We start from the raw sequence: 13,977 nt of genomic DNA on the forward strand, positions 1-13,977 counted from the left end.
CTGAAAATCTCCCCCAAAGACCTGGATGACAGAAACCTTTGCAGTAGCTCCTGAGAACAGGATGCCTCTGTTTCATGGCATCATTAAAAGTGAGCCACAGAAAGTTGTACAAGCACTTCATAGATAATATCCTTTCATATGTAGTATATTTCTTAAAAGAATGACTTATTGTAAAGAAATATTTAAAAGCAACTCTACACTTAAGCTGCAGAGTTAACATACCTTTGTTTTAGAGGAAACTCCTAGAGCCTTGGCCTTTTTTGGATCAGGCTTGGATTCTACAGTGCCAGAAACAGAATCTTCAACAGGTGCTTTGAGAAAATAAGAACACATACTGTAAATACAAACTCTAACTAATATCACTATATTCTGAGCAGGTTCAAAATATAATGATGGTGAGGAAAGCCTACAGTTTTAAATGTATCCCTTTTTAAAGTGTTTTCAGTTAATTTTTTTCCCCTAATCTTTTTTCTCCACAATTTTCTCTTTAAGCACAACCTCATGAAATTAGTTCAGAAAATCTGCATCTGCTTTATCAACACTTAAACTGCAGTTTAAAAACTATTTTCCAAATTGCAATTAAAATTAATTAATTTTAAGCAATTAATAGCAATTAGATCTACCTTTTTGCTAGACAGATACTTCTTTAAGAGAAGGGTCTATTGCCTTTGAAACTACAGTAAATTATATATACCAATAGCAAGATTCCAATAAATGTTATAACTGAATATACACTTTGATACTAACAATTTTACACATGTAAACTTTCTAACTTTTTAGCACCCCACTAAACAGATTATTGCTTTGTTTAAGCACTAAGTCTAGAAGAGCAGTGGTTACAGGTTAGTGTTCTGTTTATATGTTATGGAATTTTAACATTAGGATGAAGAAGTCAAGAATTTTTCCCTGACAAAGTTGAGCAAATATCTGAATGCTGCTTTTTTTTTTGTCATGACCAGTGGGGACTGAACCAGTACCCCCTGCTTCAGTGTGAGTATGGAGTCCTAACCACTGGATAGCCAAAGAATTCAGTAAATATTAGAATCGATCAGCAAACAGACAAGTGCAAGGGAAGGAGAACTCATTGTGAATGAGGAAGCAGAGTCCTCTGCTGGTTCAGACATTGGCTGGCTGTTTGGCCCTGTGCAAGTCACTTAACCTTTGGTGTTCCTCACTTGTTAATAAAGGGGATTCAGCTAGATGGCCCCAATTCCCCTTCTAAGTATAATATCCAACAGCAGAAAATAGTTATGGAAACCTTAAAAAACAGGATTGAGCTCTTGCTTTCTGGAGCATTTCACTGTGCTACTCCAAAACTGCTTTTTGGAGTTGGAAATCAAGTTAATTATCTTCAAACCCTCAGCACAGTTACTGGCAGAAAACAGGCAACCTGAGAAGCTGGAGGGAGGGCTTGGGATCTAAGCCATGAGAAACTGTGATTTAAAAACGAAGGTTGGATTTCTTTAAGAGTTCCCTTGGCTATTTTAATTCCCCTATAACCTATTCAAAATAAAATTACCTGAGGCAGGCTGGAATTTGGCTGGAGCCGACCCTCCGACTGGTTTGGATGTTGCTTTAGCAGGTGCAGTGGGCTTGGCTGGCATGTTAGCTTTGGCTTTCTCTAACATGGTCAACACCTGATCTTTAGAAGTTGGCTAGGGAGACAATATAATAGAGGTGAGAGGCCACAGAAACGATATACTCACACTATGCTTACTAACAGATCTGCTGTCAAACAAATCTTTGAGCTCCTGGCTTTGAAATACCAATGAAGGGAGCCAGCACATAGTGCAGAAGAATTAACACATTATGAAGTCACACCGAGTTAGCTGCCATTCTAGAAGGTTACCATGTTCATCCCTGCAAAGCCAGCAGATTCTTTACAAGTTCTACACTACTCAATATTTGATCTGTCCTCTCATTGGGATTTCAAGCTGAAACTCATAGGAAGTAATATGATCTTTTGCCATTATAAATTCACATTCAATATTTTTCTAATGGCTTTTAACAGCAGCAATAATAAGTAGAAGTACTTTTAGTTTCCCAGTAGCCTTGGCCATTTTCTCATATCCTAAGTGCATCATGAAGAAGGGCAAGGCGTCCTGGGCCTTCTTTCGCACGTCTCCATTGCGATCCTCTAGGCAGGAATAGAGGTGGGGAACACAAAGGATAAGGTCTGTGGGGGTGGAACGAAGAGTCGGTAGTTTCTCAGCCAGCCAGCCCAGAAGCTGTCAAAGGAAATAAAGACCAGTTACATAATTCATGTAGAAAACTGTTACTATTTCTGATCTTAAGCTTAATGATTTCATCAGTACCAAACACTGAATTAGTTCTCACACTGCAATTTTCCAATATGAAATCAGTTATTTTCTTGTTCAATGAAATAATAAATTTGCAATGCTGACAATCAGTTAAAATAGGGACAAAGTTTTTTGGACCATATTTGAGCATTAAGCCACAAAGTTTTAATTGTTCTTAATGCATTTTAAAGAAAAAAAACCTTCACACTTTTTTTTTTTAATTCTGAGAACTACTCAGCTACAGAAGATCCAAAATATTTATTTGACCAGATGATGACAAGTTCTACCAGGACTTCTGTTTTCTGCCACACATAAGACAGTTTTTCCCTATACCTCTAAAACAATCCATATTTGTATTTATTTTTAGTTGAAATATTTATCCAGATGATTGCAGTTTCACATGCAGTTATAAGAAGTAATACAGAGAGATCCCATGCACCCTTTATTCCATTTCCTCCAACAGTAGCCCTTTATGAAACTATAACAACCAGGATTCTGACACTGATACAATCCACTGATTATATTTAGATTGTTCCAGTTGGACTTTTTCTCATTTGTGTGTGTATATTTAGTTCTCTACAGTTTTATCATGTGTTAATGTATCTACCACCACTGTCAAAATTTTGAATAGTTCCATCCCAAGAATTCCATGTGTTGCCTCTTTTATAACCACACTCACGTCCCTCCTCCTCCTCTCTAATCCCTGGCAACTATTAATCTGTTATCCATTTCTAAATCACGAGATTTCAAAGTTATATAAATGGAATCATATATAGTACAGAACTGTTTGGTACTGGCTTTGTCACTCAGCACAATTCCTGGGAAATTTAACTGACTTGTTGCGTGTATCAGTGATTTACTTCTTTTACTGCTGAACAGTATTACATATATGGATATATAAAAGATTGTTTAAACATTCACTCGTTGAAAGATATCTGTTTCTAGATTTTGGCTATTTTGAATTAGTTGCTATGAACATTTGTATATAGGCTTTTGCATCAACATAAATTTTCTTTTTTCTGGAATAACTGCTCAAGATTTGTTGGGTCATATAGTAACTACATGTTTAGTTTTATAAGAAACTGCTAAACTGCTTTCTGGAGCAGCTGTATCATCTACATTTCCACCAGGCGAGTGTTCAAGTTTCTCCACATTCTTGTTGATGTTTGGTGTTATCACAATTTTTAATTTTAGTAATTCTGGTAGTTGTCTATCTATTGTAGTTTTAATTTGCATCTCCTTGATGACCAGTAACACTGAACATCTTTCACGGGCTTATTTGCCATCTGTAATCCTCTTCAGTGAAATGTCTGTTTATGTCTTTTGCCAAATTTCTAATTAGATTTTTTTTTAACTGTTGAGTTTTTTAATATATACATTCCTGATGATAATTCTTTATCAGCATAGAGTTTGAAAATATTTTCTCCCATTCTAGCCTGTCTTCTCACGTTCTTCACATGGTTTTTTGCAGAGTAAGAGTTCTTAACTTTGATAAATTGTGGTTTTGGTGTCAAGTCTTATGAATACTTTGCCTGAAGAATTTCTATATCCTGAAAGTTTACCCCTAGGTTATCTTTAAAAGTTCCATAGTTTTATGGCCTATGTTTAAGTCCATAATCCATTTTGAGTTAATTTTGCTGCAAGATTTGAGATTTAGTTCAAAGTTTAATTTTTTTGGTCTCTTGATGTCAACTGCTGTAGCATCACGTGTTGAAAAGGTCACACTTCCTCCACTGCATTACTTTGGTAACTTCAGACTTGGTTGTTCATATTTGTGTGGGTCTATTTCTGGGTTTCCTCTTCAGTTCCACCTATCTGTGTCTATCCTCCTCCTCCTTACCCCTGCAATCATGGTCTTATTTCTTTCTGACCACACTGGTTGGCTTGCAGGATCTTAATTCCCAAACCAAGGATTGAACCTGTGCCCTTAGCAGTGAGAGCATGCAGTCCTAACCACTGGACGGCCAGGGAATTCCCCAGTGTCTTGATTATGTTAGCAATTTAGTAATCTCTAGTACATGGTAGAATGGTTCTTTCCATTTTTTTCCTTTGTCAAAATTGTTTTAGCTAGACTATAAGTTTTAAAATAACCTTGACTTTGTCTATGAAAAAAAAACTTTCTTGAGTTTTGATAGGAATTATATTAAATGAATAGAACTGACATTTCTATCATGTTAAATCTTCTAATACATAAACATCTCTTTGGGTCTTCCTTGAATATTTCATCAGCATTTTGTAATTTTCAGTATGTATATTTTGTATTTGTTTTAAGTATATATATAAGGGTTTCATTTTCTTTGGAGTGATTGTACATCACACTGTTTTTAACTTCAGTTTCCATGTGTTCAATGTATTCGACTTTTGTCAAATGTGATTATGTTTATTTTGTGTCCTGCAATCTTACTGAACTCATTTATTAATTTTAGTTATTTGTAGGTATCTTTGGATTTTCTATGTATATAGTCATGTTCTCTGCAATTAGGGATAGTTTTATTTATTCTTTTTCCAGCTGTATGCCTTTCATTTCTTTTTCAGGTCTTACTGCAGTGACTAGAACTTCTAGTTCTACGCTGGATAATAACAGTAAACGTGGACATCCTTGCTTTGTTCCTGATCTTAGGGGGAAAGTGTTCAGTCTTCAACCACTAACAATATCATTTACAGAGTTTTTTGCAGACGCTTTTTATTTAAGTTGTAATTCTCTTGTATTATTACTAACTTACAGAGAGGTTTTTTTATGAATAGGTGTTTGATTTTCTCAAATCCTTTTTTTGTGTCAATTTATAGGACTATATGACTTTTCTTTAGTCTGATGGTATGATGGATTACATTGATAGATTTTTGAATGTTGAACTGCATTTTTAGGTCATGATTAAAACCTCTTATTTTAAATTAACACACAGAAATCTCTTGCATTCCTATACTCCAATAATGAGAAAACAGAAAGAGAAATTAAGGAAACAATACCATTCACCATTGCAACAAAAAGAATAAAATACTTAGGAATATATCTACCTAAAGAAACAAAAGACTTATATATAGAAAACTATAAAACACTGATGAAAGAAATCAAAGAAGACACAAACAGATGGAGAAATATACCATGTTCATGGATTGGAAGAATTAATATAGTGAAAATGAGTATACTACCCAAAGCAATCTATAGATTCAATGCAATCCCTATCAAGCTACCAATGGTATTTTTCACAGAACTAGAACAAATCATTTCACAATTTGTATGGAAATATAAGAAACCTCGAATAGCCAAAGCAATCTTGAGAAAGAAGAATGTAACTGGAGGAATCAACCTGCCTGACTTCAGGCTCTACTACAAAGCCACAGTCATCAAGACAGTATGGTACTGGCACAAAGATAGAAATATAGATCAATGGAACAAAATAGAAAGCCCAGAGATAAACCCACGCACCTATGGACACCTTATCTTCGACAAAGGAGGCAAGAATATACAATGGAGAAAAGACAATCTCTTTAACAAGTGGTGCTGGGAAAACTGGTCAACCACTTGTAAAAGAATGAAACTAGAACACTTCCTAACGCCATACACAAAAATAAACTCAAAATGGATTAAAGATCTAAATGTAAGACCAGAAACTATAAAACTCCTAGAGGAAAACATAGGCAAAACACTCTCCGACATAAATCACAGCAGGATCCTCCATGACCCACCTCCCAGTGTATTGGAAATAAAAGCAAAAATAAACAAATGGGACCTAATTAAAATTAAAAGCTTTTGCACAACAAAGGAAATTATAAGCAAGGTGAAAAGACAGCCTTCAGAATGGGAGAAAATAATAGCAAACGAAGCAACAGACAAACAATTAATCTCAAAAATATACAAGCAACTCCTGCAGCTGAATTCCAGAAAAATAAACGACCCAATCAAAAAATGGGCCAAAGAACTAAACAGACATTTCTCCAAAGAAGACATACAGATGGCTAACAAACACATGAAAAGATGCTCAACAGCACTCATTATTAGAGAAATGCAAATCAAAACCACAATGAGGTACCATTTCACACCAGTCAGAATGGCTGCTATCCAGAAGTCTACAAGCAATAAATGCTGGAGAGGGTGTGGAGAAAAGGGAACCCTCTTACACTGTTGGTGGGAATGCAAACTAGTACAGCCACTATGGAGAACAGTGTGGAGATTCCTTAAAAAACTGGGAATAGAACTGCCATATGACCCAGCAATCCCACTGCTGGGCATACACACCGAGGAAACCAAAATTGAAAGAGACGCGTGTACCCCAATGTTCATCGCAGCACTGTTTACAATAGCCAGGACACGGAAGCAACCTAGATGTCCATCAGCAGACGAATGGATAAGGAAGCTGTGGTACATATACACAATGGAATATTACTCAGCCATAAAAAAATTACATTTGAATCGGTTCTATTGAGATGGATGAAACTGGAGCCCATAATACAGAGTGAGGTAAGCCAGAAAGAAAAACACCAATACAGTATACTAATGCATGTATATGGAATTTGAAAAATGGTAACGATAACTCTATATGCGAGACAGAATAAGAGACACAGATGCATAGAACAGTCTTATGGACTCTGAGGGAGAAGGTGAGGGTGGGACGTTCTGGGAGAATAGCATTGAAACATGCATATTATCATATGTGAAACAGAACACCATTCCATGTTCGATGCATGAGACAAATGCTCAGGGCTGGGGCAATGGGATGACCCAGAGGGATGGGATGGGGAGGGAGGTGGGAGGGGGGGTCTAGGAAGGGGAACACATGTAAACCCATGGCTGATTCATGTCAATGTATGGCAAAAACTAGTACAGTATTGTAAAGTAATTAGCCCCCAACTAAAATAAATAAATTTATTAAAAAAAAAAAAAAACACCTCTTATTTTACCATTCAAGAGTTGAAGAAAAGAGAAATTCGCAAGTTTTAGAAAATTATTGCTAAAAAAGCACATGAAAAGGAAAAAAAAGAAGCATATGAATAAAAAAGCTCCAGGAATTTGGTTTCATTTTATTAGCTATTTTATAATGGAACTCATTCTATCCATAACACATATATTTATTAGGTAGGCTCAAGCCTCTCTGATGGTAAAGGACATGAGTGAAGCACATCATATTTGTAGTACTAACCTCTTGCCTCAAGAAAGGATTTTCCTTTTTGAGCTCTTCAGAAAGATCTTCCCCCTCCAACCATTCCTTCATGCCAGTCTGTTCTGCCCAAGCATTCACAGTTGCTAGGGCAGCAGATCGAACATTGTTCTGAATGGAGGAGAAAATCAGTAAACTATCACTATGGTTTGGAGGTAAGGAGTGAAAAGTGTATTACTTTGTAAACATGAACAACAGAGGTTTCTCTACAGGTCTACAATAAACATACTTGAAACATTCTTCATCTTTTCTGAAACAACTAGATCTATGGGTGTACTCCAAAGTAAAGTAGAAACTAAAACTCTAAATTGTAACGATCCTATACTTAATTAGGCAAAACATTGAACTGGGTATAAAATATCATGTTAGGGGAATAAACTCCTAGGTTTTATTTCCTGAGCCTCTGGGGACTCATGTCCCTGGTTATCTGCTAAAGGATGTAATTCTATGTGTTAGAGAACTCATAATGGTTAGCTTGAAATTATTAACAATTTGAATATTTTGTTTTTATATTAACTTGTACTCACAGAATGAGAAGGATTTAATGACATGAAAAATATTAAAATAGTCCAATTCCTCAAATTAAATAAATTACACAAAAATAGACATATTCAAATATTCAATCTACGGATACATATAAGAGCTTGTAATTTTCAATGAGACAAATTCTAGGACTGTGCAACTGCATATATCTTACTGAAGTACTAGAAGATTGTACTCTAGTTCAGGGGAAAAGGTAGAAAATAAAATACATTGTCCAAAAATTTTTGTTTATTCACTCTTTATACCAACACTTTAAACTGATATCATAGTCATAATAGCAACAATTTTTTAGTATGTACTATATGAGGCAGATACAGGTACTTTATGTACAGACTCTTATTTAATCCTGTAAGAATTAAATTCCACAGATAAAGCACTGAACCTCAAAGAAGAAAAGTAACTTATCTAAGGGTCACAAAGCTAATAAGCAAGGTATGTGGTCACCTTAATACTGCCTGGGAGGTAAAAATGTTTTATTGTTTTCCTTCCAATAGTCTCTTCTCTACAAAAAGTTTAAGACTGTTTACATGCACTCTTACACATAAGAAAAGGATTATTCTTAGCCTAAGGATGTGGCTGGCTGTTCCAGAATGGAGCTGTGGTGAAGAGAATCAGGGATACCTTGCTGTCTCCAAGCACTGTGATGATAGGGATGCCTAAGTTCTTCACATGTTGCTTGATGTTTGGGCCCATGGCTACTGCCAACTGCTGGAGGATAGTCAACGTCTGCTGCACCTGAGTGGGAAGAGCCGACATCTTATGTTCAAATCACAGCACGGTGTGTTCCGAGTTTCGAAAGTTTGCTGCTATATGGTCAATGCAGTAAGAAGTTTCTGGCCTACTTAAAAGAAACAGCTGGTTATGATACTAATCAGCTTGTGAATACTTTTCAGGTGATAGCCTCTCCATTAATCATCAGTTCATAAAACTGGAGTATTAGAATTTTAGACTAGATTACAATGCTTTATAATTTTAAAGTAAAGCCTAGTTTAAGAAAAATGTGACATAAAAATCCAAATCTAAAAATTAGAAATTAAGCTTGTATTACAAGCAGTTTTATATACAAATACTTAATAATATCAGAGGTCTTGTAAACAGCATATCGGGTTCATGAAAATTTGATTAATAAACTTGCCATCTTCCAACAAATCCTGAGGCACACTCAGAATGAAAGGAAGCTATTTCTAGTTCAAAGAAATAAAGTGATCATTCTCTTTTTTCTTTTTTTTTACTGGTGAAGGTTATTGAAAAGGAGCCCCTTACAGAGGGGTAGAGGGGAGAGAGAAAGAACAGGCATATGGTCTTTTTTTTTTTTCCAATTAGAGTATAGTTGCTTTATAATGTTGTGCTAGTTTCTGCTGTACAGCAAAGTGAATCAGCTATATGTTTACATATATCATCTCTTTTTTGGATTTTCTTCCCATTTAGGTCACCACAGAGCAATGAGTAGAGGTCCCTGTACCATGCATGAGGTTCTCTGTTTTAATAAGTTGGCTCTATTTATTAAAATAGATAAAGAGTTATATATTTTATACATGCATATATATATATTGTGTACGTCTACGTCAATCTCCATCTCCCAGTTCGTCCCACCCTCCCTTCCTCTTCGGTGTGCATGTGTTTGTTCTCTACATTCGTGTCTCTATTTCGAGAAGAGGCATATGTTCTACATACCAAGATTTTATTTGAATCATTGAGTCGACCCTTCAAGGCTGTTGGAAGTTCACCTATGTTCGGCTGGATGAATTTTGCTTCATTGATAATACCTGCTACTTCATCAAGGCCTTCTTTCCTGATCTTCCAATTCTTGTCACCAATCTTAGACACCAACTCTGAAGTGATTTTATCACTGAAAAAAAAAGACAGAATCCTTAATTCCTGATGCCTAAAAGAATGTCCCAGAAGTCCCCCTGACTGAGAAGCAGAGGCGTCGTTAAGAAGTCATCAGAGAGAGCATGGGCAGTGAACCTGATCTCCGTCCTCGGCAGAAGATCCACAGCGTCAGCGCCCCCGTCGTCGGGTTCATCTCCATCGTCCCCCTCGTCTGCCCCGCTTGTGCTGTGTTTAGAAATCCCTCTGGTTGGAGCCGGTGGGTTCTGTCCCTGCATCTACACACAGATAAGTCAGTGAGGCTAACGGACTCGATGAAGAACGTGACAGCAAACTGGTGAGAGAATGGTGTCAAACTTTCATATTCCGTCGTAACACAATATTCACACAGCACATATGTTAATTAGACTTAGATTTCAATTCTGAGACTATGTGACAAAAGGTATTTTAATACACACCTGTTGGAATCTGACTTCTCAATCACAAAGCTGTGTTTTGACCGGTACGCCCAATACAATACAGAGCAGTCTGTCAAAATTTAGCAATTTCAACTAGAAAGTTTATTCAAGGAAGGACAAGTTTATTTTTAAAAAATTGTTACATTTAGTGTGCTTTTTTGAATATGTAAAGCTTTCAAAATGTTTGATATGTCAAAGCTACAAAGGATTCCAAGGGGAAAATGTCCCATCCTGTACTATAGCTATCTTGTTCTCTTCCTCACAAGGTCATCCATATCTTAGGAACTCTTCTCAGTGATACTTTATATATATAAATGCAAATACATACATAGTCTTCATTCCAAATGTTTAAAAGTTTAAACTTAACCATATGAGCATTCTCAAGTCAACTATGGATTGAATCATCTGTGAAACCTTTACCTTCTCAAATTCTGCATCTATCTGGGATAGGAGGGCAGGCTTCTCATCCTCAAAGAACATTCGCAAAGAGGGACCAACGTACAGATACATCACACCAAGCAGAGTGATGGCAGAAGTCCTCACAGCCTGGCAGAACAAAGAAAACCTTTCAGGTCAGAACAGAACCACGAAGATGGCTGTACTGTCCTATATATGCTGCTATGTACTCACTGGGTTTGTTGCAGCAAGAGCTGTCTTCACATTGCTAATGAAAGCTTTCACATTCAGTCTAGAAGAAATAATACTTAAAATTAAAAACAAACAAATGAAACCCTCAAAATACTCACTGGGGTTTTATAAAGCTAGACTCCAGAACTGGCTTCCTTTAGATATGTCCTGAGTTTGACTTATTCTCTTTCTACACTCATCTAAAGTAAGCTTTAAATACTATCAATATGTTAATTTATGCCTAAATCCACAGAATCATATCTCCAACTGCCTTTGTGACATTTTCATTTTTATGTCTAGTAGATGTCCTACATCTGTCAAAACCAAACTCTTGACTGTCCACACCCCAACCCCCAAATCTGTTCTTCTCACCTTCCCTATCTCGGTAAACAGCTACTTCATCCTTTCAGTTGCTCCCAGCCTTCCTTGTCAGAGTCATCCTTGACTCCTCTCTCTCTCAAGCCCAATATCCTGTTTAGTTTTACTTTCAAAATATATTCTAAGTCATAATACTTCCAAGTCAATATAATTCCTTGACAGAATTATTTCAACAGTCTTCTAATTAGTTTCCCTGCTTCTGTCCTTGATCGTATCTATTCTGACTGTAGTCTAAATAACCCTGTTAATCTTCTGCGCAAAACCCTCTAATGGTTTCCAATTTATTCAAAACTTTAAGGTGCTACAGGACCTGCCCCCCATTCTTCTTTGATCTTTATCTCCTACCACTCCCATCTCCTTCACTCATTCCGCTCCAGCTGCATTCTGAAGAACTACCCAACTGTTACTGTCAGCCCCTCATGTCCTCAAAGTCTATGTCTCAAGGTCTATGTCTCAAAGTCATTATTTCAGAAAGGATTTCTGTCTTAAAGAAAAGAACACTATACCAAACCCTCCAAGGTGTTACCACTAACCCTCTATCTGGCTTTATCTTTATTCCATTGTTCTTATACTTCCTGATGTATTTTTTATTGTTTACTGTCATCTCCCCTTACTCAAATAAGCTCCATGAAAACAGGAATTTAATCTTGACCATATTGTATTCCTGAGGGTCTGGAACAAATGACTAGAATATCACAGGTACTCAACATGTAGTTGTTGAATAACTGACAGATCATAGATGCATTAGAAAGAGGAAAATATTCACATGGCTTTTATGTCATTCATGCCAAGAGACAGTTTTTACATCAACGACTATACAGTTAAGAAGGGATTGTAACATGCCCTCAACTATAGGAGGACACTACAGATACTGACATAACAATTCTTTGCCTGAATAACACTTAAATGATACGTTCTAGGGAATTCCCTAGTGGTCCAATGGTTAGAACTTGGCACTCTCACTGCCAAGGGCTTGGATTCAATCCCTGATCAGGGAACTAAGATCTTGCAAGTCACGTGGCATACCCAAAAAAACATAATTTCTAGAGTACTGTGTCTTCATTTGGTGGAACTCAGAATACTGCAAGCAGCCTATTAAGAACATGTGAAAAGCAGCAGGGGACAGAGAAAGGCAACACAGGACAGTAGTTAGGACTCTTCCTTCTCGGAACCAGAATGCCTGGGTTCAAATTTTGGCCTTTGCCACTTTCTAGCTGTGACCTGGACAGATCACTTTCTGTGCCCTAGTTTCCTCATCTATAAAAGGAAGAGAACATATCTCACATGGTTTTTATGATGATTAAATCAAATGAGTTATTATTTGAAAGTGCCTGGCATAAAGTAAGCTGTATAAAGTTTTGTTAAATAAAACACTGTAGTCCCTCCTTATCTGGGAGGGATGCATTTCAAGACCCCTCTGTGGATATCTGAAGGTATGGACAGTACTATATATCCTATTTTTTTCCCTATACATATGTACCTATGATAAAGTTTAATTTATAAATTAGACGCAGTAAGAGATGAATAATAACTAATTATAGAACGATTATAACAATATACTGTAATACAAGTTATGCAAATGTGGTCTTTCTCCTTAATCAATTTTTTCAACTCTACCAGAAATGTGGCAGCAGCTGCTTCACTGGTAAATGCAACCACTCCAGTAATTATTATATTTTTCAGTCCAAACCTGTTTCTGAATCCGTGTAACCATTCTTACTTGCAGTAAATGGCTTGGTGTCACCTGTTTCATGGCATTCCTTACTGAAGTCCTCATATAGACTCCATGCTTTTGGGTGGAACACATTCCCATCAATGACAATTTCTGCTCATGCCTTTCATCCACAAATTTAATGCCTTTTCTATCTTAACTAAGCTTGCAGTTTGAGGTGTGAAATTTCTTTTTCCTTTACAATTTATGGATAGAAGATTTGCTCTTACTGTAGATCTTAGCAACCTTAGCACATTCTTTTCTTCTTTCCTGAGTTAAGAACTTACACTTTGTCATGTAAAGGAAGCACTTTGCACCTTCTCTTTGGCATTTCCAAATTGCCAGCATCTCTATTCTTGCACTTTGGGACCATTATTAAGTAAAATAAGGGTTACTTGGACAGGAGCACTGCAACACCACAGAGGTGATCTGATAACTGAGAGAATCCTCAGTGACTAATGGGGGGAATCCACTGGATAAAGGCATGAATCATATCCTGAGCAGGACAGAGTGAGATTTCATCATGCGACTCAGGATGGCCCACAATTTAAAACTTGTGAATTGTTTATTTCTGAAACTTTCCATTTAGTATTTTCTGACTGTTGTTGACTGCAAGTAACAAACTGTGGAAGGAGAAACCACAGACCAAGGGAGACTACTATAAACCAATGTGTTCAACAAGCAAATAACTTTGGGAAAGAGTGGGTTAAACAAACATCTGTGGGACTTCCCTTGGGGTCCAGAGGTTGAAATCCACTGTGCAATGCAGAGGACAGGGACTCAACCCCTGGTTGGGGACCTGGGATCCCACATGCCACGGAGCAACTAGGCCTGCACACCACAGCTGTTGAGCCTGTGGGCTCTGGAGTCCACGTGCCGCAACGAAAGTTCCTGTGTGCCGCAACTAAGACCCGATGCAGCCAAATAAATTAATAAAAATAAAGAAACAAGTGCCTTTATTGCATGACTTCTAA

General features: G+C 36.9%; 1 protein-coding gene across 47 annotated transcripts in view; it reads right to left on the bottom strand.

Annotated features, from left to right (window-relative positions):
• CKAP5 (cytoskeleton associated protein 5) overlaps positions 1 to 13,977 on the bottom strand; it is a 102,075-nt gene that overhangs the window by 24,742 nt on the left and 63,356 nt on the right. For all 47 annotated transcript variants that reach the window (XM_081538583.1, XM_081538566.1, XM_081538548.1 and 44 more), the window contains 9 exons: positions 10,918 to 10,975; positions 10,708 to 10,833; positions 9,968 to 10,107; positions 9,674 to 9,848; positions 8,621 to 8,734; positions 7,439 to 7,567; positions 2,034 to 2,228; positions 1,520 to 1,655; positions 223 to 311 (listed from right to left, as the gene is read on the bottom strand). In XM_081538583.1, the coding sequence (XP_081394709.1) occupies positions 223 to 311; positions 1,520 to 1,655; positions 2,034 to 2,228; positions 7,439 to 7,567; positions 8,621 to 8,734; positions 9,674 to 9,848; positions 9,968 to 10,107; positions 10,708 to 10,833; positions 10,918 to 10,975 (1,162 nt within the window). The remainder of the gene's footprint in view (positions 1 to 222; positions 312 to 1,519; positions 1,656 to 2,033; positions 2,229 to 7,438; positions 7,568 to 8,620; positions 8,735 to 9,673; positions 9,849 to 9,967; positions 10,108 to 10,707; positions 10,834 to 10,917; positions 10,976 to 13,977) is intronic.

The sequence above is a fragment of the Giraffa tippelskirchi genome, chromosome 11, assembly GCF_054371585.1.
Source record: "Giraffa tippelskirchi isolate mGirTip1 chromosome 11, T2T-mGirTip1v1.2.pri, whole genome shotgun sequence".
In the NCBI taxonomy this organism is placed as follows: domain Eukaryota; kingdom Metazoa; phylum Chordata; class Mammalia; order Artiodactyla; family Giraffidae; genus Giraffa; species Giraffa tippelskirchi.